This window comes from Lygodium microphyllum, chromosome 14 (assembly GCF_053477565.2).
Source record: "Lygodium microphyllum isolate KBCC chromosome 14, Lygodium_microphyllum_v1.1.10, whole genome shotgun sequence".
Lineage (NCBI taxonomy): Eukaryota > Viridiplantae > Streptophyta > Polypodiopsida > Schizaeales > Lygodiaceae > Lygodium > Lygodium microphyllum.
This window is the reverse complement of record NC_141148.1, coordinates 25,372,778-25,400,746: the sequence shown is the minus strand read 5'-3', so window position 1 is coordinate 25,400,746 and position 27,969 is coordinate 25,372,778. Positions and strand designations below refer to the sequence as shown.

Here is a 27,969-nt window from a genome sequence, read left to right as displayed (position 1 = left end):
GCCTGATTTTGTCTGAACAACAGGCGTCAATTGGAGAAGATAATCTTGGACAAGCATGAAGACACAATGAGTAAAATGGGTGCCATTTTGGCGTCTGGAATTCTTGATGCTGGTGGTCGCAACGTAACAATTGCACTACAATCAAGAACAAAGCATGACAGGATAACTGCTGTGGTTGGCATGGCAGTTTTTAGCCAGTTCTGGTATTGGTACCCATTGATCTACTTTTTGAGTCTATCTTTTGCCCCCACAGCTTTTATAGGGCTTAACCACGAGCTGAACATGCCAAAGTTTGCCTTCTATTCTGATGCCAAGCCTTCCATGTTTGGGTATCCTCCACCCACCACTCTACCTGTAACCACATCAGCAATAAAATTACCAACAGCAGTTTTGTCAACATCTGCTCGTGCAAAGGCCAGAGCCAAAAAAGAAGCTGAATTGAAACAGGCAAATGAGAAATTACCTGTTGAGGACTCCCTGCTAAACCAAGTGAATGGAACCCATAAATCCATCAAGTCTACAAAGGAAGAGGGAAAGGATAGTGATGCAATGCAGGTAATTTACTGTTAATGTCAAAAAATGTCATTCAATTAAGGTGTAAAGCTTGCAGCTTATTAGTGAACTGTTTTACATGTGTCCAGGTGGAAGCTTCTGTGGAGAAAAAACCCGAGGTTGAACAGCAGTCTGGAGAAGTCTTGTATAATCCTGCAAGGGTGGTTCCTGCACAAGAGAAAGTTATCAAGTTTCCTGAGGGGTGTCGGTATGTCCCAATAAAGCCAGTTCCTTCTGGCTTCGTAATGCTAAAAGATCTAGAACCATCACAGCCAGAGGTTCTGGTATCAACAGATGCGCCTGCCTCCTCAGCTCCTGCCAGTACATCGACTGCACAAGCAGGACAATCAAATATGATGGGAGATGAAGTGGAGCCTCAACCACCTCAACCATTTGAATACGTGTCATGACCCTTTGTCTGTATAATCTACAGTGTGTGACAGGTGAAGGGGCCAAGAGGAAAAGTTATAATCATCAAACAATCTTTAGGTGCCAAATAGGAAAATCTGTTATCATTGAACAACCCATTGCAACTGTTGCGAAGAGGTTAAATTGCAGGATATTAACCAATTTTTCATATTTTCTTGTATTCTTTACATATGCTTCATTTTCAGAAGCACTGGTTTTTGATTTCTGGGCCTTTTTACCATGGTTATCGTTGCAAGAAGTGTCTAACAGAGTGGTAAATTATAAGTATGTCTACAATTCATCTGTTGCACTTTTTTCGCTTCCCTTCAGATAACCTTCTGATTGTTTATTCATGTTGGGGCTTTGCATTTTGTTTTCAGGTTAGTGTAGTATTGAAAGATGACAAATTTCAAATATTGCCTTGTTGGGCTTGCCTCTTGTACTAATCATGGATTATGGTAGCTTTGGCCATACATCTTGCTTGGCCTATTTTGGCATGACATGATCTCAATCTTTGTAAGACTTTGATGGTCGAACTCAAAAACAAATACCAGCATCGATGGATCGGTCATCAAAATATGGAGGAGAGGGAAGGTATTACAAGGCTCTTTCACTTCGGAATTCTTCTTCAAAGTTCCGCTAGGTTTGATGTCTTCACCTTTAGGTCTTCACCTTTAGAGTTATGGGATCCACAATCAAGAATATACTTCCGTATAAAAATGTGGTGAAAATATACTTTTGGCTTATGAGTTTAGAAGTATGATCGGTGCTAGCTTGTAGAAGAAATAAAACCAAGATTGTGGTCGTGAATGTTACACCACTTGCTCTTCAGTGATAGAGCTTATGTAGAGGCAAACTTCTAAGAAAATAAAATTTTATTATTAACTCATGATAGAACCTAATGATAATATAATTGATGAATATTCTTCTAACATCTTTAATTTCTTAGATGAGCAATTATTACATTAATTTGACACCTTATGCTATAAATTAATATTAATCTAAGTTTGATTTAGGTTTGGAATGCAAGTACACAGCTTGGAGAAGAAGCTTGAGAGAGCAAAACTCAAAGTGTATTGAGAGGTATCAATAGAGAAAGTCAAGAAAAAAACCTCCTAAAAGAGGAATGATTTGGTCATCGCAAGTGTTCACAAACATCACTATTGAAATATAGAGCCAATTTCCTCTCGGGAGTGATGCAATGAACGAGACTTCCATATAAGAAAGTGTTATATATGGTGGACTAGATCAAGGTATAAAGGGGAGTTTCACAAATATCACTATCGAAATATGAAAGCAATATCTCTTGGAAGTGATATAGTGAACAAGACGTATTTAAGAAAGTGCTATGCATGGTGGACTAGATCAATGCACAAAGGCAAGTGATTGCATGGTTTTGCGAAAAGCTTTCAAATTTTCACGAGACAAATCCTTTGTGAAAAGACTTGCGAGGTGGTCATATGTTAGTACATGGGCCAAGCTAATCTCTCTTGTAAAGAGTATCTCCTTGATATAATGATAGTGCATCTCAATGTTTTAATACATGTATGGAATACATGATTCCATGTTATTATATAACCTTGCGTATCTACCACCTTCTCAGGCTTCTTATGCATCTTGTCTTCATGGAAGACTACATCATGGCTGCGGATGACTTTTTGCGCTTGCGGATCCTAGAGGCGGTAACCCATCTCGCCTGCATCTCCATAGCCAAGGAAAATGCATTTGACACTCTTAGGATCCAACTTAGTGCGCTTGTCTTTGGGCACATAGCAGAATGTCTCATATCCAAAGACACGTAGATATGCATAAGATGGAGGTTTTCCAGTCCATACCTCCTCTGCAACCTGGAAATTCAAACGAAAAGAAGAGGAGGAGAGAAAGAGAGAAAATAGAGAAGAAAAGAAGTAGACGAAAAGAAGAGGATAGAGAGGAAGAGGGTGAAGAAAAAGAGGGAGTGAAACGAAGAAGCAAGAGGAGATTATCTTATATCGCAAAGGGCAACACCACTCCGGCTCACAAGGATCTCATCCATCCTCTTACCTTTTGTATCCTGATACAAAGCCTCCCCTACCATCTGTTTCATTTGAAAGAATAAATCACACTTCTCAACTATGATATGCACAACTGTATTGACTATCTCAGCTCTAAAGCTTTATGGTAAGCCTACATGGCTAAGCATATTGCGTACACGCTTTTGGATGATTCTATTCATCCGCTCAGCCAAACCATTTTGGGGTGGAGTATAGGGGGTAGTCAATTGATGCTTAATACCCCTCTCCTCACATAGTTGCTCAAAAGCACGTGACACATATTCTCTACCATTGTCAATCCTAAGGCATTTGAGCCTATGCTCAGTCTGGTTTTCAACAAATGCAAGCCATCTCTGAAATATAGCCAAGACATTGGACTTAAGCTTAATGGGGTAAGCCCAGACTTTACGCGAAAAATCATCAATGAACATCACAAAATACTTTGAACCACCCATAGACTGACAGGGCATGGGTCCATAGACATCCGAATGTTACCAATGCCAGGGGCTCACTCATGCGTGTCCTACCAGACTTCTTATGTGTATTCATAGTCTGTCTGTCATAAAGACAATATTCACATGAATTAAAACATGTGTAGTCAAGGGGCGGTAAGTACGCCAAACCAGAAAGCATTTTCATTCCCTTTAAGGACATATGGCCCAAACGGGCATGCCAAAGAGATACATGTGGGATGGAACCCACTGGCAAAACATGGTCAACAAAGAATCCATCAACTACAAGAGGATAGAGGTTGCCAGCTTTGGCACCTCTAGCAAGCACAAGTCTACCACGGGTGATTTTCCAGGCAGAATTTCCATATGAAACATGAAGCCCAACATCATCAAGCTGCCTTGCATACATAAGACTGCGTGTAAATGCAGGGACATGACATACATCCTGTATCAAAAAAGTGCTGCCAATAGAGAACTGCAGCCGTACATCCCCAATGCCAACAATAGCAAGTGACATGTCATCACCTAAGCAAATTGAATCAGAGACAGTGCGGTAGGAGTGGAACGACTCATGGCATAGTGTAATATGAAATGAAGCACTAGAATTTAAAATCCAGCACTGCGCATACATAGAGTGAGCTTGGGTCAACGACGTATCACATGAACTAGCTGCAAGTATGTACTCATCAGAGTCATGAGTCTGCATGACATTTATCTCCTCCATTTTCACACTAGATTTTGTAGGCATAATGATGCGATCAGAGGACTTTTCTTGTACTTTGTCTTTTCCCTTCTCTTTGCGCTTTTCATTGCGCAACTCATGACACTCTGGGCATATATGACCCTTTTTGCTGCAATGATGACATGCCACATTAGCATTTCTCCCACGAGACTCGCTACATGACTTAGCACGTGGCTTAGACCTAGACTTTTGCAAGTCTCTGCCACGGCCATTCCCACGGTCATTCTTGCCATTACTATCTCTACCTCTAATAATCAAAGCATGTGACACACGAGAGGTATCCAAGTTTTTACGGTTGGTCTCTCCTGTAGAAGAGCACTCTCTACATCAGGCAAGTTCAAAATGGTAGCAGTAGGACATAAGGCAGTGCGGAATACATCCCATGACTCACTTAGAGTCCCAATAAAAAACAATGGAGTAACCTCATCATTAAAGGTAATACCCTGCAAAGTCAAGTTTTTGAGAATAGCATGGAACTGGCTCAAATGAGTAGACATTGTCATATTCTCCTTCATGCGCAGGTCCATAAGCTGCTTCAACCAATACATTTGACTTGCTGGACTTTTCTTGTTATAGAGGTTCTTAATTTTATCCCAAAGTGGACAAGCACTCTGTGCTTCCTCAGCCACATTGTAATGCACCTATTCAGTGAGAGACAAGATGAGGGTGGACTTGCATAACTCATCAAGCTCATCCCATTCGTCATCAGTCATAGTTTTAGGTTGCTCGCCATGCATCGTGAGTGGCTTTATCTATGATTTTTGCACCAATACCTGTCAAACTTGGCTCTTCCAATAGGCATAATTCGTACCATCAAGCTTAGTGATGTTGAAGATAGCACTATTAGTGAAAGATGTCATACTGTAGTCCAAAATGGTGCAGACAGTTCAAAATTGCTTGTTGTTTTCTACTGTAAACAATCAAAAATACCACCAAAACCAAGGCAAAATGACCACGAACTGATAGCTGATGATGCTGCCCACCAAGTATTATCAAAAGTACATAAAATCAGGATGATTCAGCATGAAAATTTCACATCAGTCCATACATAACAGCTTGTAATAAATTACGTCTAGGTACAATGAGAGCAAAGTGTAGGTAAAATCAATACACCAAGTCAGCCCCACTGACTGTCAAAGTATAACCAGCACCAAGCGGGCATAAATTAGCATATAACAGTCATACGGACATCGAGCAAACACTTAAGCATGCCAAACGAATCCGTCAATAAGCTGGCACATCCCCTCTGTAGTAGAGCAAAGTGTACACAACATTGGCAAGACCTGGCACAAAGAGGTGTATTCTTAGGGAGTGCGAAGCGTGAATTAGCCCAAGTACATGTATGCAGACCACGGCATATCAACCATGCAACGTTCGAGTGAAGAGGATCCCAGTCTCAGAAGACTCAAAGCTCAATAGCATAAACCACCTACTCAATGTTTGTCAAATATCCAATGATGCTTCCACTAGCACAAAAGCCATATGGATCAAGCCAAGAAGCTCAAGAAGGGGATATGAGAGCACTAGTAACGAAAGATCCAAGACCAGACATCAATAAGACATCATGAGCATATAGGCTCTATAGCCTCCAATTAGAGCATCCATAGACATCAACTGTATCCCAAATAAAACTCTGGCAAACCAAGAAATATCCCAAGTAAGTTCCAAGAAGCCAGATGCAAGCCAAGACAAGATACTAGTGGCAATCAGCTCCAAACAATGTAAGTAGCATGTAGTAGTGGCATAGGCCAAGCATGTCAAGACCAATGAGACATAGGTAACATACATGTCATATGTACATCCAAGACGGAGCATCAAATGCATTCCAAAGCTGAGCTCAAGCTCAAATGAAGATCCAGAACCAAAGACAAGCTCGATGTTGTACCCCAAAGGTCAATACTTCATTGCATATCCCAAAGACATAGCACGAAATCAATAGGCATAACCAAACCGGAGGTAAAATAACCTGTCAACCAAGGTGGCATAAATCCCAACCAACAACGAAGTGTCCCCATCCAAATCAAGGCTCAATTGCTCTCAAATAGCATATCCGGGCATAAACCATGATGACCAAGCATCAATACATCCAATAGGACACTTGAATGTCAACAAAGAGCATTATGCGTAAGTTGTCCTAATAAAACCTTGCTGCCCAAACAATGCACATCAATAAATCCCTGCACAAATCAAGCTATGGAAGCTCAAACCAAGTCTCAAAGCATCTCAAAACATTAGGTAAACATCCCCAAAGTATCTGGGCATTAAATACCAAGCCTCGGGAGTATCACATAAGCTAAGAGCGTAACATTTTCTTGCTGTAAATCAACTCAGATCTGTTGTAGAAAATGTTGTGATTAGAATTTGGAAGATTTGACATTGCCATTGCGTCTGGAGTGTGCCAAAAACCCGAAGTTAGACTCTTAACTTGCCTAAATCGGGTTCTGGATGCCCGAGATATAAGAAAAAATGGGATTTTTGAGCCAGATTTTGAAACAAGCGCAAAAAAAACGCGAGCTGAGTGTGGGGCCTACTGGTTATGTTGAGGATAAAGGGGCAAATGGGGGCATACAAGGTGCCCAATGAAGCCAAGGAACACCTGCAAAGAGCCTATGAGGGCCAGGGAGAGGCGGGAGATGAAATCTTACCTCGGGGGGAAGAAGCCATGGCTAGCATTGAAGCTCCAAGCTCTAGGTCTTCAATCCGGGTTGAAGTAATCCATGATCAAGCTCTAATCCAAAGCTCTGATACCAGTTGAAAAGTGAGAAGGATCGAAGCTTGCTTGGAAGTGAGCTATGGTGGAGAGCAAGAGCAAGAAGAGAGAGAGACACAAATGGGAACTCCAACAGTCACAATGTGTGATTGGGCCTTCCTTTATTCAAACTATCACTAAAAGAATAAAGAATAAAGTGATGGTGATGGGCGCCTCCCACCTGTAGTGTGCAGTGGCGGGTACTGTCAGTATAGTAATACACAGGCGGCTAGGCAGAGGTGCCTTTACCCCCAACATCCAAGTGGTGGGGTCTATACAAGCAAGTGGGATTTAGGGTTTGTGTGCATATAATTGCCTAAGGGCTGTGTGTGCAGGCACCTAATGTGTCCAAGTGTCTATTGTGCACAATTGCTCAAATAAGAGTGCATTATTTCCTATGTGGCCTTAGTATGCTATGCAATTAGAATGTGTGCTTCGTATTCCATGTGCAAGAGTGGTCTCAAAGTGGTACGAGTGCTAGAGCATGCGTGCACGAGTCCTAATGTGGATTATCTTATGTGCATTAGTACTCTAAGTTGTTTGTTTGAGTGCCCTTGTGGTGATTATGGATAGAGTATTAGGTGTCATGCTATGCAATGGTGGTAATATAATTTTTTGTGCTGGAGTATTCTACTACATGCAAGTACATGAGTCCCAATGTGCATTAATCTATGTGCACTATACTATCAGTGTTGTGTGCAAAAGCACTCTTAAGGTTACATGTAGGAGTTGAGGGCCTAGTATGCACGAGTGCTACTTGTTTTGTGTACAACAAGTGGTGGTGTGTTTGAGAGCTAGGGCTTCACCATGTGAACAAGTGCTTTTTATTCTAAGTAGGTGAGTGCTACTATTTTATGTAGGCGAGTGGGTGGTGGCTTATGTAAATGAGTCAATTGGCCTATGTGGATGTGTGTAGAGGGTGTTGCATGCCCAAGTGTAGGGGAATGAGTGGTCGAATGTGGAAGAGAGGGTAATTGTATTAATCACTAGAGAAGTAAAGGGTAATTGTATTAATCACTAGAGAAGTAAAAAAGTCAAAAGTAAACTAAATGGCTTTGATTCTTAGCTCTCTCTCTCACTCTCTCTCTCTCTCTCTCTCTCACACACACACACACACACTCTCTCTCTCTCTTAGTATACTCGTCTTGGATCAACCCCATGATAGATATTCTTGCCTTGAGGAGAGTACAACATTTACAAAGAGGGCTATTTATAACTTTCTTGGTACATAACATTAGCCCACGTTGGCAACCCCTAGGAATATGAACATTACTATCATTAGTTGTTTTCATTTTATTTTCATTGTTATTCTCAAATTGAGATAACATGGTTAGATGTATTCACTTCTTTTGTCTCAATAGGCACCACCCTAGCTTTTCAAAGACGGCAAAATCAACTTGCTTCAAGCTCTCTTTAAAGCAAAAAAAAGAGAGGCAAAAAGGCAATGCTTTTGTGTGCAAAAAGAGGAAGTTGTGGAGGGAAAGTGTAAGTGAAAGAGGAAATCATGGATGAAAATTGTAAGTGAAAAGTTTTAACAATTGCAAGTTTTGAACTCAGAGATAGAGGTTATCTTCTTTTCTTCGTATGGGAATGTTAGCTCAGTTTGAATTGCAATTAGGATTGAGGTTTTAAGGAAACTAATCTTAGGATTTTGGGCAGATGATCTTGAATCTGTAACAAGTAGTAATGAATTAACAAGAGTTTAAGGGAGCAATAATAAGGGTTTTTCAATGAAAGATAATTGACATGCATTTGTGTAGGAGCAACATTAGTAAATTGAAGATTTGCAATAAGGAATTTAGGGGATATGAAAGAGGATGAGGGCCACATTCAAATCCATATGCTTTTATAAAAAAGCTATAATTTAGAAGAGGATTGATTGTTGTAAGAGCTTGTAGAGCAATAAGAAGAGTTAGAGAGGGTACATGTTGAGTTTTTATCATTAGCATCACGAGAAAAAGGTTGTAGGAATACTGTTGTAGGGATTTTATTGTCTTGAATGATATGTAAAATGTCTTAGCATATGATGGAATAACGAGCTTAATTTTCATTCTGTAAATGAATTGTTTATGTTGAAAATCTGAAAGCCAAAAAACCTATAAACTTGTAAACTTAAACAACAAGTGAAGTCAAATAGTGATTGAGGAAAGAGCTTGAGTGGTCAAAATTGGATGATGACTCAATTGCAGGTCCAATAAGGTGAGGGTTTTTTTTGAGTCCAGAGCTACAAGTCATTGATCCAGTGTTTAGGAGGGCTTGTGATCTATTGAGTGCATGTGGGATGTGCATGAGCCTACTTGGCTACACGAGTTGCCTGTCAACCAATAGTTGATTATGCATAGATGTTGCTCGAGTTGATTTGATGGTGGCTGATGGGTGTATGTGTGTGTCTAGTGTTGATCTTGATGGGCCAAAAATTCAATCACATTGTGAAGGCCCATTCAGCCACGTCAATAAAATGGCACCCATAAGTCCAAGTTAGTAGGGCGACGTCTATAGGTCTAGTAGGGTAGACAAGTGGCAGATAGAAACAAGATAATGAGAAGGGTTTCAATTTTAAGGTATTGGTTTTGAGTACATTGCATTGGTGGAGACGGTGGGGTCTTTGCATTAATATCCGTTAGTAGCAACATCTAAAATACCAACTCTTTGCAACACAACTTCATCAACTCATTCTTCTTCTACTGTTCATTTACCTTTCATTACTTTAATAGCCAAGCTACAAAAACAAAAACAAGCCACAATGAGTATATAATCTTCCCCACATGTTCACCCACAACCACAAATGTATGAAGGAAATGTTCCATGCAATATCGTCCCTCATGCTGTAAATTAATCACACAAATCAAACATTAGCAAATCTTCACAACAACTAAAAACAAATCCAAAAGCTAGACCAAAATCCATCAATGGATTGCCAACATAGGATGTCCTTAGACGGATTGATCACTTCGAGAATGTTTTTAGCTACCATGGTTGCAATGAAGAATGTAAGAAATTGGAAATACAAACTCTACTAGAAGGAATTGCTGGCAACTTGGTTCATGCAACAACAAGTCCAAACCAAAGCAAGTTGGTTTATGATGAAGAAGGCATTATCAAGAGACTTTGCTCAACAAAATGTAAACCTAAACTACTTTACAGTAGATTGAAAACTTAAAGCAAAAACTAAATGAGCTTGTAATGCAATTTGCCATCAAATTAAACCAACTACTTCTATGAGTAGATTTGACTATGCTTGAAAAGATGAAGCTCTTTTTTTTTTTGTGGCCCTACTACAAGATATGTTAAGAAGAGTTTGAGATCAAGGACTTGCAACATTTTATCATGCAATCCGGATAGTACAAAGGATAGAAGCAAACATCCATGCATATACATCATATCAAAGATAGCTAGCTACACAAAAACAATAGTTTGATCAGCCTACACTAGTGATGGTCAAAGATGTGCAAAATGTTTAGTATGCTCAAAAGAAAAGGTAGTGCAACACAAAAACACAATCCATAATTCCACATGACACACACAAAAGAAATTCGAGAGATCCTATAAGACTTTCCCATGCTATTCAAAAATAAAGATTCAACTAATTGAGTCAATCTTTGAAATTTTCACAAAATTAGAACAAGGACAACACGCCCAATAAAAATGGCTATGTAGTGTAGGTCACCATAGAAGAATCACTATATCAATGAAGCAATAGGAAATGCTTGCCAAATGAGTCATAGTCCCTAGTGACTAGAAATTTGAGTCACAACTAGTCAAAAACGATGATGGGACATATCGCTTCTGCATCAACTTCAAACCATTGAACAAGATTACACAACATGATGTCTATCCTTTGCCAATTATGAGATTATCTACTTGACAGATTGGGACACTCCACATACTTTACTTCACTTGACCTTGCCTCAAGGTATTGGCAAATACCATTATCACCAGCCTTAAGCTGATGCACACAAAAGAAAATTTAGAACCACAATAAGTCTCTACCAATTCTCAAGAATGACTTTTGGCATTAGGATGCAAGAAGCACATTGTAGAGAATGGATAATAAAATATTTGTAGATTTAAGAGAGAAACATGTCGTGGCAATCAATTTGGATGATATATTGATCCATAACAAGAGCTAGGAAGAGTCTAAGGCGATTGTAAAAGAGGTGCTGAAAAGAATACATCAATATAACTTAGAATTGTAGCCAAGAAAATGTAAGTGGGGGCCATTTGCCTGAAATTCCTAGAATAAATCATTTCACTAGAGCTAGAATAAGTATAGATCCTACCAAAATAAATACATTACAAAAGCTTTCGTGACTAATAACCATTAAATAATTACAAAGCTTTCTAGGATTGATCACATTCTCCACATGATTCATTCCAAGCCTAGCAACAAAGACAAAACCATTGAGTACTAAAGAAAGAAAATAAATACAAATGGATAGCAACATGTGAGCATAGCTTCATTTAGCTAAAGAAATAATTACAAGAGATAACCTAGCTTAATTACCATGAGTTCACAAAACCATTTAAGATTCAAATAGATGCATCAAATGCAAGGTTGCGAGTAATCTTGTTACAATAAAAAGAAGATGGACAATGGTATCCTATATCAATATGTATAAGGAGGGAATTAACCAAGTCAGAAGAATTTGCAACACAACTAAAAAGGAACTCTTAGATATAGTATGAGCAATATCAAATCTACATCATACCCACATGGTGCAAAATTCCTCATTGAAACTGATCACCAACCCATCATACCAACAATGCAGAAGGCTTATCCGCTACAGTGACTACTGCAATGGATTCTAGCATTGCAAGAGTACAATTTCACAATACAATAGATAAAGGGACAAAACAACAAAATAACAAATAGCCTATCTTAAATGACAGAGTTACAAAATGTATAGGAATGTGATGTGCCAATAGAAATCAGTACATTAGCCACACCAACAAAAAGATCCAAAGATTGAAGAAATATCCAGAAACATCACAAGAAGACCTTCTCATGTAGACACAAAGGATTTCCAACTTTTAAACAATTTACTTTATTATATACAACAAGGTCAATAGCCATGCTTCTATGTATCCTCAACTCTCATCAATGCATATATGCCAATAGAAATTCCTCCAAGGAATCATGGTTTCGTGCAACTCATCACAACGAGCACACCTCTTGAAGTAGTCAAATGGGACCTAATAGGTCCGTTCCCTGAATTAGTGGTAGGAAATAAGTACATAATGGTCTTAATCATCTACCTGATAAGATGGTGTAAGACATAAACTCTCCTAGATTGCACGGAAAAATAGCATAGCCCAATTTCTAGTACAAAAGGTCATCTTACATCATTCATACCCCAAAATGATACTCTTCAATCAAGGACAACAATTCAAAAGTGAATTCATGCGCATATTAAGAAAGGGCATTTTTACATCTCCTTTACCACCTTGAAACTAATGAACTCACAAAGAGGCTCAATAAAACAATAAAGTAATTGTTGGTAATATACATTGATCCTTTACAACAAATATGGGATGAAATATTACCATTTGTCACACAAGCATACCACATATCAGTGCTGCAGACATCAACAAGGATAAGCCCATTCATACATCTATTTGCCCAAGATCGTGTATTGCTTCCAAAATTGGCTACAACAAACATCAAATCAAAACATATAGACGTAGTTGATTGATGATTTGGTCAACAATATTGAAGAACCTAAAACATGCATAAGAGAGACAAAAAGGACAATATGATCAACACATGAAACATGTTGAACACAAAGAGGGAGATCTATTTGGTTTATGTTTTCACGTAAGAGAGCAAGGACTCATAGAATCATTCACCACTAGCTGGGACCTTATAAAATCATCAACAAGGTAAAGAAATACATATACAAATCTCAACACATAGAAAGAGGAACAAAAATTAACAGCTCATGTGTAAAGAATAAAGCCTCAAACTGACAATATAGCAAATACAACAAAGCAACAAAATAACAATGAAGCTCAACAAGGGCAAGGACCTTCAATATTCAATAACCTAAAAGAATATCAAAGTATAGAGAGCATAAGCCTACAAACAATAATGACACGTATAGCAAATCACCGGCCCATAATCAAGGAACAAGGGATGCCCTACAAACAACAACAAGCAAAGAGTTAGGCTAGCCAACAAAGGTAGGAACATGTCACACAAAAGAAAGAGAAACAACACAGAAAGCCATCCACAACATGAACAATGTTAGCACCTCACCCATAACAATAGCACCAAACTAGACAAAAGAGAGAACCACCATGAGACAGACTGAGAGGAACACAAATCAACGTCAAGAATATATAGAAGCATAGATGAAAAAAGAAAACACAAGAAAAAATCATAGAACAAGTATCCAAACCAACCCAAACACCCAAGGCAAGGTGGGAAAACTCCTGGGTAAAGACATGCAAAGTAGAACTACTCACATGATCCACATGCCAAAGTCATCAAGTTTAGTTCATACCCCTTTTTAGGGGGGAGCTGTGATGGCCCCTTCAACCACATTGACAAGATGGCACCCTCAAATCAGGTTAGTAGTAGGGCAGTGTCTACAGGTCTAGTAGTGTAGACAAGTGGTAGAGAATAATAGCCAACAGTTGGCCTATAAAAATAGAAGGGCCAATGGGCAAATGAGAACTTCTTGGCATAGCCAATTGAATGTAATAAAGAGAGAAACAAGATAATGACAAGGGGTTTGATTTTAGGGTATTGGTTTTGAGTACATCCCAATATTACACGAATTTGATTTGGAGGGTCGATTTGGAGGTGGGTACTTGAGTAGTGGGTTTTGTCGGGTGTTAAGTGTCTGCGCCATGTGACGCTAATCAAGGGGCTGAGTGCTATAGGCCCAATTAATCGGATGAGAGCCTACTGGATGAGAGCCTACTCGAGTCGAGTGGATGAGGGTACTTGAGTCAAGTGGTTGATCATGGTCAAGAGTATATAGAGTTGATAGCTGCACTCAATGACTCGTAATTGAATGAAGTTATCAACTTGAACATATTGTAGATGTTGTCATTGATCAAGTAGCAAGGGTGATAGTAGCTGGGTTTGAGATGGGAGGATAGTTAATGGAAGTGGCATAAATAGGATCAAGCAGCCATTGTGCATGCTTGTAGTAAAGTAGTGTGCTAGGTCAAGAGTTAGTGATGACTACGGGGTGTCAATTAGAGAGTGGTCACTTAAGTGTTGCTAGTAGCACTTGAGCATTGGCTAGTTAGTGGAATGCTTTGAGTACTTGAATGCAGGCTAGTTACTCATGTGCTTTTAGGACTTGATTGCTTATTAGTATCGATTTGGGTAGTAAGTCTACTACAAGCTCTTAGTGGTTAGTTTTCTTACTTGCTTGGGATAATGAGGAGAGAGCAAATGGCTTTGAGATTGGAATGTGAACCAACTATGTGAGAGATGGTTGTGTTGATGAGCATTTGAAACTCTTGAAACAATAAAAGTTCGTCCAATGTCCCAACATTGAGTGTTGGCACCAACATTTTTTGTTTCCTTTTGTTGGAACATAAAACGGAATCAATCGCTCAATGGTACTTGCAATCCCACATTGTGCAACAAAATAGAAAACTTGTGTACTTGAGAATGAGGTGGAGAGGTGAGAAAAATTGATCTCCCATATTCACACCTTGGTAACTCTGAAACATGTGGATTAGATTAGGAAATCGTATTAGTGAGGGATCAGTTCGAACTTTGTGTTTTGATTGTTAGAAAGTAGATTAGGTAGGATATTGAGTAGACCAAAAATATTGAAAAAACTTTTAAAAATAGTACCCTCTAATCTTCTATAGCATGTGGAAGTTGCTAGATTGATCAATCGTTTCGATTGATTAGTGTGTTTTATGATTGATCCATTTGCAAACGTTGGTCTATGTTAAGATAAAATTGGTGAAGGTTTCCTAGTCTCTAGATAACCACCCTATGGGAATACTCAAGGGGAGGAGCACTCAATTACAACTTGATTGAGAAAATGAGAGAAAGGATAGAGAGAGGTGATACCCACTCAACATTCCAATCAAGAGATAGAGAAATTCAATAGGCCTTCAATGAGCACAAATGTGGAATAGAATAGAAAAAGGAAATCATTATGCTTGCTCAAAGAAAAATAACCAACATGTAGCTATGTCAAATGGATAACCATCTTTGCTCCTAAACTGAAGCTAAAAAGGGGGTTCTAACCTTGTTAGGGAGGTTTAGTAAAAGCGGCACTTTAAAGTTGGGACCAAATTGAGCTTTAATTAAAGTATGCAGCACTCAATTTAATTGAAGTTGATAATTACAAAACAAGGAGCACTCGAGTTCTAATTATAATCTTAGCTCTCAAGTTCAAATCACATTCTAGTGTAACTAGAGAGCTTTAGCCACTTTGCACTCAGAAGAGACGAAAACAATACTAGGCACTTACCAAAAGTGAACTCCCACTCGCATGTGGCACTTGAGTGAAGAAAAAACACAAGAGGAATAGTTGTGAGAGTGCCACAAAAAGTGGCAACATCTAGGCACTCGATCAATACATCAATTTTAAGCATTGCAGTTTGAATGCCTTTGATGATTTAGCGACGATGTCATGATTCAAACATTGCTGCTAGATTTGCTCCCATAACTCCTATGCAACCGATCAGATCTGTAGGTACTCCAATGAAGAGAGGATAAGTAGAGAGAATCGGCAATGCTCTACAAGTTTTTTTGGGTAATGCATTATATTATGGAAATGTAAAATAATTACATCTCGCAATGCTCTATAAGTTACCCATGGGTTGATTTGTTCCTCGCCTCCGCCTAGGAGAGTTTGAGGGCTCATTGAGGCACTGAGGTCCGAAGGCCAATACCAAGGCCTTATTCCCTACTGAAATGCTACCCATTAACTCCTTGGGTTTTAGGAATTTCCTTGGGAGGCAAAATGGTTTCTGCCTATGTCTGCTCTGAGAGCTCGAAGGCAGTCGCAGTCACCGGTCAACAGCAGCAACAAAGGCAATCGGGGATTACGGGAGGATCTGTTTTCGATCCCGTGGGACGTCCTCAGGAGACCATGGCCTGCGGAGCAGCAGTCTCAGCTACAACAGTCACAGCCTGCACAGACCCAGCGGCCTCTGCTGCTGTCCTCTGGCCCGCGCAGCCGCCTGCGGAACCGCGCGCGGGCCAAGAATCTGCACCAGTTGCAGCTGCAGCCTCTCAGCTTACCAGCAGCCCATGCAACGGCCTCGGGTCGATCTTCGGCATGGTCATCACCGGAGGAGCCTGCCTTCCAACAAATTCAGAGGCTCTGCCAACAAGGACGGTTTGCTGCGGCCTTGGATGTGCTTTCCCAGACGAGTCTTTCACCAAAGCACTTGTTCCTCTCCCTCTTGTGGGAATGCGGAAAGGCTCATGCCCTCTCACATGCCAGGCAAGTGCATGCGCACTTCGCCCACCGTGACCCAGATTTTGCCGCATCCATGAGCAGCTACTTGGTGGCTGACTTGGTCAAGCGTGGCGCCCTCGAGGAGGCCTCGTGCATATTTCTTTCCTTGCCAAAGCGCAATGTCTTTATGTGGACAGTCATAATATCCGGGTATACTGAGCATGGGCAAGGCCTGGAAGCACTTGAAATGCATCAGCAGATGCTTGATGATGGTGTGGAGCCAAACCAGTATACTTTTGTTGCTCTTTTTAAAGCTTGCACTAAGACTTTAGACATTTGCAAGGCCAAAAGGTTGCATGTAATTGCTCAGGAAAGTGGTTTCACTTCAGATGTCTTTGTTGGATGTACGCTTGTAAATACATATGGGAAGTGTGGCAGCATTACACAAGCAGAGCACGTGTTCTCAGGAATCTTGGAGCACAATTTGATTTCTTGGACTTCCATGCTCACTGCATACGCTGAGCAGGGTCAAGCAGAGACTGCTTTACAACTATACAGACAGATGCACGAGGAAGGTTTCAGTCCGGACCAGCAGACCTTTGTCACTGTTCTTCAGGCTTGCCGCAGCTTTGTAACCAAGGAAGAAGTTTTTGGTCAAGGACACCAGCCAATTTGGTTTGTGTGTTTGGAAATTGTGCGGGCTGTGCATGCAGATGTGCGGATGAAAAGACTGAGCTCAGATGAGTTTGTTGGCACTAGTCTAGTGAGTATGTATGGCAAATGCAGTAGCATGGTGGATGCAGAAAATGTGTTTGTCAGGTTGTCTAAACCTAGAGTTGTCGCTTGGAATGCTCTACTCTCAGGATATGTTGACCAGGGACAAGGGGAGAGAGCATTACAGCTGTATGTGAAAATGCAAGAAGATGGGGTGATTCCTAATGAAAAGACACTTACAATTGCTATTCAAGCATGCTACACTCTCGCTCATGAAGAAGCATCAGGAGAAAAGGGAACAGTATCCAAAGATGTGTTCTTCAGCATCGGGAAAGCATTGCATATCGATGCCTGGAGGACAAATTTGGCAAAGGATTTGTTCGTAGGTAACACTCTTGTGAGCATGTATGGCAGGTATGGACGCATTGTTGAAGCAGAGAATGTATTCACTCATATGTTAGTGCAGGACAATGTCTCTTGGAATGCAATGCTGTCAGCATATATAGAGCAAGGTCAAGGAGAGACAGCTCTGTTGTTGTACAGACAAATGCAAGAAGGTGGTGTTCAGGCTAATCAGAATACAGTTGCTATTGCTCTTCTAGCATGTAGTGCACTCTTGGGGAATGAAGAGTATTCTCTTGACAGCAGCCAGCAAGTTAAACTGATGTCTTTGGATATTGCACAGGCTTTACATGCTGATGCCAGGAAAAATGGCCTCACTTCTGATTCGTTTGTATGTAACACTCTTGCAAGTTTGTACGGTAAGTGTGGGAGTATTCTGCTTGTAGAGAACATTTTTATGGACCTCTCCAAGCGTAATGTTGTGTCTTGGAGTGCTTTGCTTTCAGTGTATGGTGAGCAGTGCCAAGAAGCAAAAGCATTGCAACTGTACACACAGATGCAGGAGGAAGGTGTGAACCCTGATGAGCCCACAATGGTACTTGCTCTTCAAGCTTGTGGCACTCTTCTGGAGCAATCTGCAATTAGTCAAGATGGGCAGCTGATGCTTATGTCTCGAGATATTGGACAAGCATTACATGCTGATGCAAAACGTAAAGGATTTGATTCAGATGTCTTTGTTGCTAGCACGCTTGTGAATATCTATGGCAAATGTGGAAGTGTTGGAGAAGCAGAAAATGTATTCAATGGATTGTATAAGCGTAATACTGTCTTGTGGAATGCAATGCTCTCAGTTTATGTTGACCAGGAGAACGGAGAAAAAGCTGTAGTGTTATATAAGCAGATGCAGCAGGCAGATATTCCAATGAGTTATGTTACGTTTATGTGTGTTTTGCAAGCCTGCACTGAAGTAGGAAGTGTGGAGCTCTGTATGGAGCTTCATTTTAACATTGTCTCTGCTGGACATGATGACAACCTTTGCCTCACAAACACTCTTATTCGTGCTTATGGAAGTTGTGAAAGTATGGTAGATGTTAAGGCTATATTTGATGGCATGTGCCAGCCAAGTCCCTCATCTTGGAATGCATGCATAGCTGGTTATGCCCAACAAGGAGATAGCATGTCAAGCCTGAGAGTTTTAACTGAAATGCAATTAGCAGGTGCAACATGGGAGGATATCACATTTCTCCACCTCCTTTCTGCGTGCAGTCATACTGGCCTTGTTGATGAGGGTCTGAAATACTTTGAAGACATGTATCAATGCTACAGTGTATCTCCAGACTTGCAGCATCATGTTGCAGTGATAGACCTCCTTGGTCGTGCAGGAGACTTCCAGAGGGTGTCAAACCTGCTTTTGGGGATGATAGAGGAGCCTGATTTGGTCATATGGCTCTCCTTGTTAGGTGTGTGCCGTACACATGGGAATAAAGAGTTGGCATTACAGGCATTTGATTGTGCAGTGAACTCAAATCCAAAGGATGCTGCTGCATATGTGGTCATGTCAAACATTTGTGCTGATGCTGGGTCTTTTGAGAATGCTCTACAAGATTTGAGTATGTGGGCAGATACAGAGTAAACATGAGCTTAGATCTTTTCTGTTCCACTGTGGTGGTTCTGGTTTGATCCAGTTTGAGCCAATGTCCAAAGGTTACTGGCCCGCATGTACAAGGTCTGCAAGATTCCATACAGGTATTCCATATTCAAATGGGAAAGTTGCTAATGACACCACTCTTTTATTGCAAAGGACTGATCAAAATCATATCTCATGCCACAGCTCAGAGTGGCAAAGGACTCAGGATTCATATCTCAAGTGCATCTTGGAGTTTTAAAAGGCCGGAGTTGGTTTCTTCTTCTGAAGAACATTTGTAGACAGGTATTGGAGGAGCTAGTTTGATCCAGTCTGAGCCATTGCCTGAAGGTTACTGGCCTGCATGTGCAAGGTCTGTGGGATTCCATACAGGTTTTCCATATTCAAATGGGAAAGTTACTCACGGCACCTCTCTTTTGATTGCACAGGACTGATCAAAATCATATCTCATGCTACAGCTTGGAGTGGCAAAGTATTCAGGATTCATATCCCAAGTGCATCTTGGAGTTGCAAAGTGTGGCACAGGTCGGAGTTGGATTCTTCTTCTGAAGAATATTGTGGACAGGTATTGGAGGGCAAGAAACTAAAGGATTGCAGGACTAGAGAAGAGAACTGATAAAGTAGATGGCATGTAGTGAACCCTAGTGTGCTGCAACCTATACAATGAAGAAAATACAATGAATTGGTGAAAGAACAGTCATCCTATACCAGCTCTGCTGTGGTGCGGTGAAAAGGGGTCATCCTATACCAGTTCCAGTCTGCTGTCCTGGTTGGAATGGCGTATTTTATAAAATTACTGGGCTGTAATGCAGTTTTAGATATGTTATGATCATATTTGCATCTCTATTTGCCTGATTGCAATTCCGTTGTGCCTCTAGCAGAGAAACAGCCAAATTTCAGTAAAAAACCTGAAGAGGCTGGAGAAATCCTCACTACAAATGACGCCTGTGCATGGATGTGAGGCTTGTTGGGCAACCAGCTTACAAGTTTAAGTGATACTTCCGTGCTTTACAGATGTTTGGTTCCAATGTACGGGATTAACATGCTGATACTGATATTCTTATGTGTTTTGTTAAAAACAATTCGACATTGAAAGATATGTATTACATGTATGTTCTGTAAAGCTCATTATGAAGAAAATCGTGATGAGTTTTTTGGTTATTGGCCATTCCATCTTCATCCTCTTTCGTTAAACCTCTTCATGCATCCTCATTGAACATGTACTGTGTTCTCATCTGTGCCATGATTGTGATGTACTGTTTGATCTTCCATCAAATATGAGTCCACTAATGATAGATACATTTAGGATATGAGTCCACTAATGACAGATACATTTGGGATATGGTAAATGTTACATTGGAACATCATGTGGCTTCTTTGTTAATTAGCAAGAAAGAACTCCCAGGCGCAGTAAGCTATTACAATGACTCCTATGAGAGATTTTGTTTCCTTTCCAGAAAGCCACCATCCGAAAAGGGTAAGAAGTCACCTGCACCCATTGTGGCAGAGTTGGACATGGAGGACAGGTGCTCCACATAAAATCGGATGCACCATGAAGGAGTACTGGAGCAAGCCAGCCAATATCACTAAGTAAGAAGGCTTAAAGCTTGCAACTTCGTTAGACTTCAAATCATATTTTTTAAGCCCTTCCAACTCTAAAAATCCACAAGATTCTACAAAAGCCAATAAGCCATAAGTCTATTCTGTAGCTTCTAATTCAGAATTAAGGGGGGTTACTACTATGCAATGCAACTAACTCAAGACAGCCCACCCTCGGAGTGCTGAGAAACAACGGTAGATCATGTAGGCATGCTGACTAGCACTTGTCAGTTCATTTAAGTAGCGATGTCTTAGTAAAAAGTGAGCAAGGACGTTAGTTGCATTTCAATAAAAGGAGCTGGAGTGAATATACCAATGCATTCCAATTCATAGGAGAGGTGGACGGCCTTTCAGCCACATGAGCTGTACCCAAAGCTTATTTAAAGGTACCATGGTTTAATGCAACGTGAGTGTGTATGTGATCAGCTCTCTCTAATTTTCTCACCATGGCTCTCTTTCATGCTTAATTTTCAACACGTAGTCCAAAACATCTTAGGGTGCCCGAGGCAATTGGGTCACCACTAGAACTATTACAATAAAATATCACCCAAGCAAACAAACATATCTCCATAAGTAACACCAATCAAGAGCCTTAACTGTTCTATATGAAGGCTGTGCTATAACCCATGAAGATTCGATTAACCAACTCTTCTCCTGAAGCCCCTTAGTCTGTGCCACATTTTTACACCCTCAGGTCACGATTTGTTTTCTAAACGTGTTAGATGTTCTTTTCCTTCTTGATGTCTTCCTCTTACTATGAACTCAATCAATTGTTCAATTCACCACACTCGTTACTAGCAAGCTACCAATATTTGACGCTTTCTTTGCTGCATTCACATGTGTTATGTCCATATTGACTACACCTACTTAGTACCATTGATTTTAGTATGGATCCTTTTGCATTTCAGCATGTTATGACCTATTTTATAGTTACTCAATAAGCTTCATGATACCAGAGCGTGATATCCCAAAATGGTAGTATTTTTGTTGCTTCAGAATGGTTACCTTCAGAGACCAAAGCCATTTGCGAAACATGATGAGTGGCGACACCTCGACCTCTATCTACTACTAATTCCTGCTCCAAACTTCCAGGTTCTAGGGGCACCAAGAATCCCCAGCTCCAATACCAAATGTTGGCCCAAGTGTTTGAATCCTTTTCTTCTTAACCTCTCTAATGCTTCTTGCTCTGTACAAGTCTCATCACATACCATCCAAGGTAGGATAGCCCTTTTGATTCTACCTCTCCGCAAGCCTTGTCACACACTACACAACATAGGATCCCACCCTTTTGTTTCTTTCTTCCCCTCCACATGCCTTGTCACACACTATACAAGATAGGATGGGCCTTTTTGGCATCGTCGGTCATTCTTATGGTTATCCATCGACATTGCTCTGCAGATACATGTCTTGTGAGCTTGTACTTTTTGCAACAAAAGAGAATAAGGGCGCGCGACACTGTCGCATGGGAACTTTATCCAAAAAACCACCCAATTTTCGGTGGGCAAGGAAAACACTGCTTCTCAGCAAATCCCAATCATTCCAGACATAAAGGGCTTGCCGCGCCAGGTAGGGATCGAACCTACGACTTTCTACTTAGGAAACAGACGCTCTATCCACTGAGCTACAGGCGCTCTTCGATGCAATTATTACTTATTAATTCAACTTAACAATATAAAAAAACCACTGTTCACATTCTCTGAGTGACTGTTCATAGCCAATTTTTTCATATGTGCATGCCAGATATAGTAGAAGAGGGATTTGTTACCTCGACTCTCTGGGACATGTTTTGCACGTATGACTAACGATTCTATACTGGAATGCTCGCACGGATGATCCCTCGTACACCAATAGTTTTACTTATATACGTCCATGAAACTCCTTTTTCCCAGCATATACAAAAAACCTTCCAAAACTTGGAGGGTTTTTGAATAAGGTAGGTGCACTTGCCGTTTTTTATAACTGCGAATTTTGTAAAGTTCGAGGCGTTAAACCTTATTGCGTTAATTTCGAAAGCCTTTTCTCCCCCCCCTTCTAAATTTTGCAATTCATTTTACATTAAACTCCCTATTTTCATGAACATAGGCTACCAAATGGAACTTGCTTCATGCATTGTAACATGCCACATATTGATAAGTGGCATGCCAAATGCTATCATTACAAATGATACACGTATTATCTATCTATCTATCTATCTACACTAAATGATCCTCTTCATTGTGGCTAAGGTGCTCTCCTAGCACCAAGACATTGCCGAACCTAATCTCAATACTAAACAAATAAAAATTTTATCCTCACCCTCATTTATCAAGCAATTGTTTGCCAACTTTTTTTGGGGAGGGGTTGGGGGCTAATAAAGACAAGATCGTAGTGTTTGTTCCTTAGCAAGGCCTTAGGGATCTGCTTGCTTTTTGCCACTAATATTTTTACTTCATTTTTCAAATAATTTTTCTTCATTTCTTTGACACACAATGACTCATTGAGGCCATAGTGTTTGCTTGATCTTTTAGGCGTTAGGGATCCACTTGTTGTTACAAATTTTGGGCATAACATTTTTAAATCCATTTTTTACACTTACCAGATAAATTTTATTTGTTTATCCATACAATGATTCATGGAGTTAATTGGCCGCATATGATGATTCATAGTGTTAATGAGAATGTTCTAGGTAATGATGAATTAGACCGTTGGGGGACCTCTCTCTCTCTCTCTCTCTCTCTCTCTCTCTCATATATATATGTGTGTGTATTAGGTGCTCCACACCTACATTGCACAAAGTGAGATGTTACAAAAGTAGAGTCACTTTGGACCCTTTTAGGGCTTAGGGGGGGTACTACCCATGCCGTTTGGTGCTCTTGAAAGTCTCCACATAATATACATGTAAGAAGCTAGGAATAAGGACTTAGTGTAAAATAATATTGATATTATGCCATGCCACACTGACATTGGTATAAAAGGAGAGGACATGTAATTTTTCATATCTTTTTGACACATTAATATAATTACTGTCATTCTCTCTCATCTTGCTCACAGCTTCCATGGCTTCTCTCTCTTTCCTATCTTTCTCTCTCCAAATCTAGTATTTCTCTCTCCTCGTCACTCTCTTTCTCTCTCTTCTTGCGGTATTTCTCTTTCCTCTTTCTTTCTCTCTCTGACAAGTAGTATTAGAGCATTGGTCTTTGATCCATTTTTTCCTTCTATTTTTAGTCCTATTTTCTTCCATTAAGATCAATTTCAGGCAAGAATTGTACAAGACAGTGATTGGTGGAGTACCGCAGACCATCTACACTTAGTAAGAGACTACATCTGGAGATCTCCAAGGTCAGATATGGCGGAGGATGGCTAAAGTGGCAGGTCGTCATCAAATTTCATGCAAAATTGGAGGTAACTAGGGTAAATAAGAGTTAACCGGGCTTAGTTTGGGGTTAAGCTATGGTTACTTTTCAAGAGGTATTCCTTTTCTCTTTCTCCAAGCTTTGGCCAAGCTTCCATGGAGTTTTCAGCAGAGATCTTCTCTTCTTTCATCGATCCTTGCTTCTCTTCAACAATGGCATGCATAATGGCCTTCTAGGCATCAAATGTAATATGTAGAGCACCAATTTCATGACTGTATGGACAGCCACATGTGCATGACAGTAACTCAAATTTTGCACTGAATTTTCTAGCCCTGTTCTTCATCAATCTTTAACAAATATTTAGCACTAGTGCTTCTCAATGATCTTTGGCATGGTCTACTTCAACTTTCTCATGTGTAAACTCTCAAATGAGGCTATATTCTTCATCCTTTCATTGTCTTGAAACCCTACATGAACAGTCCATGGGCAGCCATGAAAGCTTCAGCCCAAGCTTTCATTTCTCAACAATTTCTTGAAGATTCTTCATCTTTTCAACCCGTGGGATCATTTCAGTAAGGATTCTTCAACAAATTGCAAGGATTAAGCACGAATGGTCAAATATTGAAGCTCAAGAGCTTCCATGGACCCAAAATTTGGGGGAAACGGGTTTAATGCTTCAATCTCAAGCATCTGAAGCTTCAAGATTGTTCTTAAGCATTGAATGCACAAGACTTGAAGATTATTTTGGCAACATTGGACTACCTGAGGCTTTATCAAGCACATGAAAATTGATCAAGTCATCATCAACCATGTCAAAGCACTGCACTATTATGGTAGGACATAAGGGTAAAAATAAGGTCCAGGATGATTATGCTCAGCAAATCAGAGATTCCATGTTGGATAATGCACCTCAAGAGAGCCCTGAAGAGCCTCAACAACAAGGGGAAGTTAATATACTTAATAATACCTTGTGCATACATGAACAAAGATATAAAGAATGTCATGAGGCCCTATTATCAAGAATGGAGCAAATGGTTTTGTCTATTGATCAAACCAAGTCTTCCATTGAGAAGTTAGTAGATTCAACGACTCGAACAAAGGCTTCTATTGACAAGTTGGTGGCATCTAATGCTCAATGATGGCACAATTTTTCCAATGGATGCAGATGCAAATGGGATCTAAAGAAGCTAAGGAGAAAGCTTATTCAAATAGTGAGCCTTCAGTCCCACTTCAGCCATCTAATCAAAATGGTCATGGTCATGGGATTATTGGAAGAAGAGGCATCCCAAATAGCCAATATGAAGTAGGTGAGGCTTCACAAAGGTATGATGACTATTTGGGCAGTTTGAATGGAGCTAACTCTCAAGCTTTTGGGCTGAATACTCAAATTCCTAGGGGCCTCTCCCAACAGGAAGATTGCATAGTGGTTCTCAGCTACCTATTGGGAGATTTCCATCTCAATTTGGGGGTTCAATGCATGGTACTCATGAACAGTCTATTTTGGGACAGCAACCATTCCATGAAAGAGAGCTAAAGGACAAGATTGTTTTAGCCAAATTTAATGGTCAGTCATCTTCACCATCTGATTTAGAGGAGTGGATCTCTAAGATGGAATCCTACTTTGACATATTCCCTAAAACTAATGACATGAAGATTCATTTTTCTTCTTTGCATTTGGAGGGATTTGCCCATACTTGGTGGAGGTATATTAAAAAGGAAAACATAATTGTAGAGAATTGGGAAGCTTTCAAGGCACTTATGGCTGAACTATTTGTCTCCTCTCTTGAAAAAGAGAAATTGGCATGAAGATGTTATGGTTTGGAATAAAGAGGCCTAAGTGTAAGAGAGTACACTAACCAATTTCTCAACCTAATCATGTATGTAGAAAGTATCAGTGATGAGGCTAAGCTTCACAAGTACATGTATGGTTTAGAGCCATCTTTATCAGCTGATGTCATGGCACAAAACCCTACTTCCCTCTTTAAGGCTATTGAGCTTGCGGAGCGCTATGGAAGAAAATATAGAAGAGAATCTTCATTTCAGCCAAGTTTTGGATAGCCAAGGATTGTTTTTAAACAGGGGAATGTTGGTAACACTTATGGCAGCAATCATGTGCCAAATGGGAGCTTACGGGTACCAACTTATCCACCATTCAATGTTTCTAGACCTCAAAGTAATTTCAGGACAGCAAATAATCCTAGAGTTGATTTCAAACAAGGGGACACCAAGCCTAAATCCATTTCAGCCAAAATGAATCCTAAGTCTATTCCTATGGATCTTTATAAAGAAAGAAAGGAGAAAGGCTTATATTTCAAGTGTGGGGAAAAGTATACACCTGATCATGCCTCAAAGTGTGTATATAAAAATGTTAAACCCAAGCTTCAGAGTATGTTAGTCTTTGAGGATTTTGAAGATGAGATGGTTGAAGCTAATGCAATTGCACTTAATGCTGAAAATGAAGATCTTGAGGAAGAAGTTGGGCAAGAGTATTTCTATGATCCAGTCGACTCTTTTCCTTTTGATTCAGGTGGAAGTGTCCCTTTTGATCCAGGTGGGACTTGTCATGAGGCACTTGATGCCACTAATTGTTCTATTTTCATGGATGCTTGGACAGGATCTAAGAGCCCTAATACACTCCGTATGAAGTGAAACATTTATGAAAAGTCAATGTTCATTATGATAGACAGTGGCAGTACCCATAGTTTTATGAATAAGTCCATCATGGACAAGCTGAATTGTATTCCCATAGATTTATAGCAGCCCATTAGAGGTCAAGTGGCCAATGGTGAAGAGAAAATCAACACACAGATATGCCCACAAGTTTCTTTACAGCTGGCTGAAAATTTTGAAGCAAAAGTAAACCTAATCACTTTGGAAATGGGGCCTATAGGCATCGTACTTGGTTGTGATTGGTTGATGACATTAGGCAGGATCACTATGGATTTCTCACAGTTGTATATGGAGTTTATCTTCAATGGATAGCTCATTCATTTACAGGAAATTCCTAGTAGATCATATTTTCACCTTATTACCATTCAACAACTCAAAAGGGAGTACAAGAGGCACTCACAAATATTTGTTTTGCATTTGAATAAAGAGATGCAATATCAGCCCAATAATTCAGCAAACCTTCTAGCCTTGACAACTCTTCTTGAGAAGTATAGGGATTTGTTTGAGGTACCTACTTCATTGCCTCCTAAGAGAGCAGTAGATCACCCCATTGATTTAGAGCCCAACTCAAAGACAATCAATAAGCCACCTTACAGATTATCAAAGTGTGAACGAGAGGAAGTAGCCAAGCAAATCAAGGAACTTCTTGAGATGGGATTCATTGAACCAAGTTCTTCACCTTATGCATCTCTAGTTCTGTTAGTCAAAAAGAAAGATGGATATTTCAAAATGTGCATTGACTACAGGGATCTTAATAAGATCACAGTGAAGAACATGTATTCGATACCCACCATTGATGATTTGCTTGATGAGCTCAAGGGGGCTCGATTCTTTACGAAGATTGATTTGAGATCAGGGTATCATCAGATTCGCATGCGAGAGGGTGATGAAGTCAAGACTGCTTTCAGGACTGATCGAGGGCTCTATCATTTCTTAGTGATACCATTTGGGCTTATAAATACTCTAGCTACCTTCTAGAGCCAGATGAATAAGATTTTACAACCTTTCCTCTTTCAGTTTGTCTTGGTATTCTTTGATGCCATTCTGATCTACAACAAGAATTTATAGGATCACTTGGCACATATGAGGAGGGGTTTTGATGTATTGAGACATCACATGCTTTTTGCTAAGGAGAAGAAGTGTTCTTTCATGTAGACTGAAGTGGAATACTTGGGACATATTGTCAGTGAAAAAGGAATATAGGCTGATCCCAAGAAGGTGCATTGTATAAAAGATTGACCAACAACAACAACAACAACAACAACAACAACAACAACAACAACAACTACTACTACTTCTCTTACAGGATTCCTTGGTTTATCTTCATTCTATCGCCGATTCATTA

The 27,969-nt window shown here is 40.1% G+C and overlaps 2 protein-coding genes and 1 non-coding gene across 3 annotated transcripts in view; 2 read left to right on the top strand and 1 right to left on the bottom strand.

Annotated features, from left to right (window-relative positions):
• The window catches only part of LOC148025429 (26S proteasome non-ATPase regulatory subunit 1 homolog A-like), a 36,778-nt gene extending 35,530 nt beyond the window's left edge, over window positions 1–1,248 (top strand). The window contains exons 13-14 of the mRNA XM_087692557.1: window positions 24–555; window positions 642–1,248. Of these exons, the coding sequence (XP_087548683.1) occupies window positions 24–555; window positions 642–962 (853 nt within the window). The 3' untranslated portion in view covers window positions 963–1,248. The remainder of the gene's footprint in view (window positions 1–23; window positions 556–641) is intronic.
• A 14,522-nt stretch (window positions 1,249–15,770) lies between these two features.
• On the top strand, window positions 15,771–20,446 carry LOC148025428 (pentatricopeptide repeat-containing protein At5g27110-like). Its single transcript, XM_087692556.1, has one exon. It carries the CDS (start codon window positions 15,895–15,897, stop codon window positions 19,009–19,011), a length of 3,117 nt encoding a protein of 1,038 aa, XP_087548682.1. The 5' UTR covers window positions 15,771–15,894; the 3' UTR covers window positions 19,012–20,446.
• Window positions 20,447–22,180: 1,734 nt separating this feature from the next.
• Window positions 22,181–22,253, bottom strand: TRNAR-CCU (transfer RNA arginine (anticodon CCU)). The gene has a single exon. It is a non-coding gene; the product is annotated as a tRNA-Arg (tRNA).
• Window positions 22,254–27,969: the final 5,716 nt, after the last annotated feature.

Bases quoted from the DNA above. Each gene is read 5' to 3' on its own strand.
- LOC148025428 (XM_087692556.1), top strand. From the start codon at position 15,895: ATGTCTGCTCTGAGAGCTCGAAGGCAGTCGCAGTCACCGGTCAACAGC.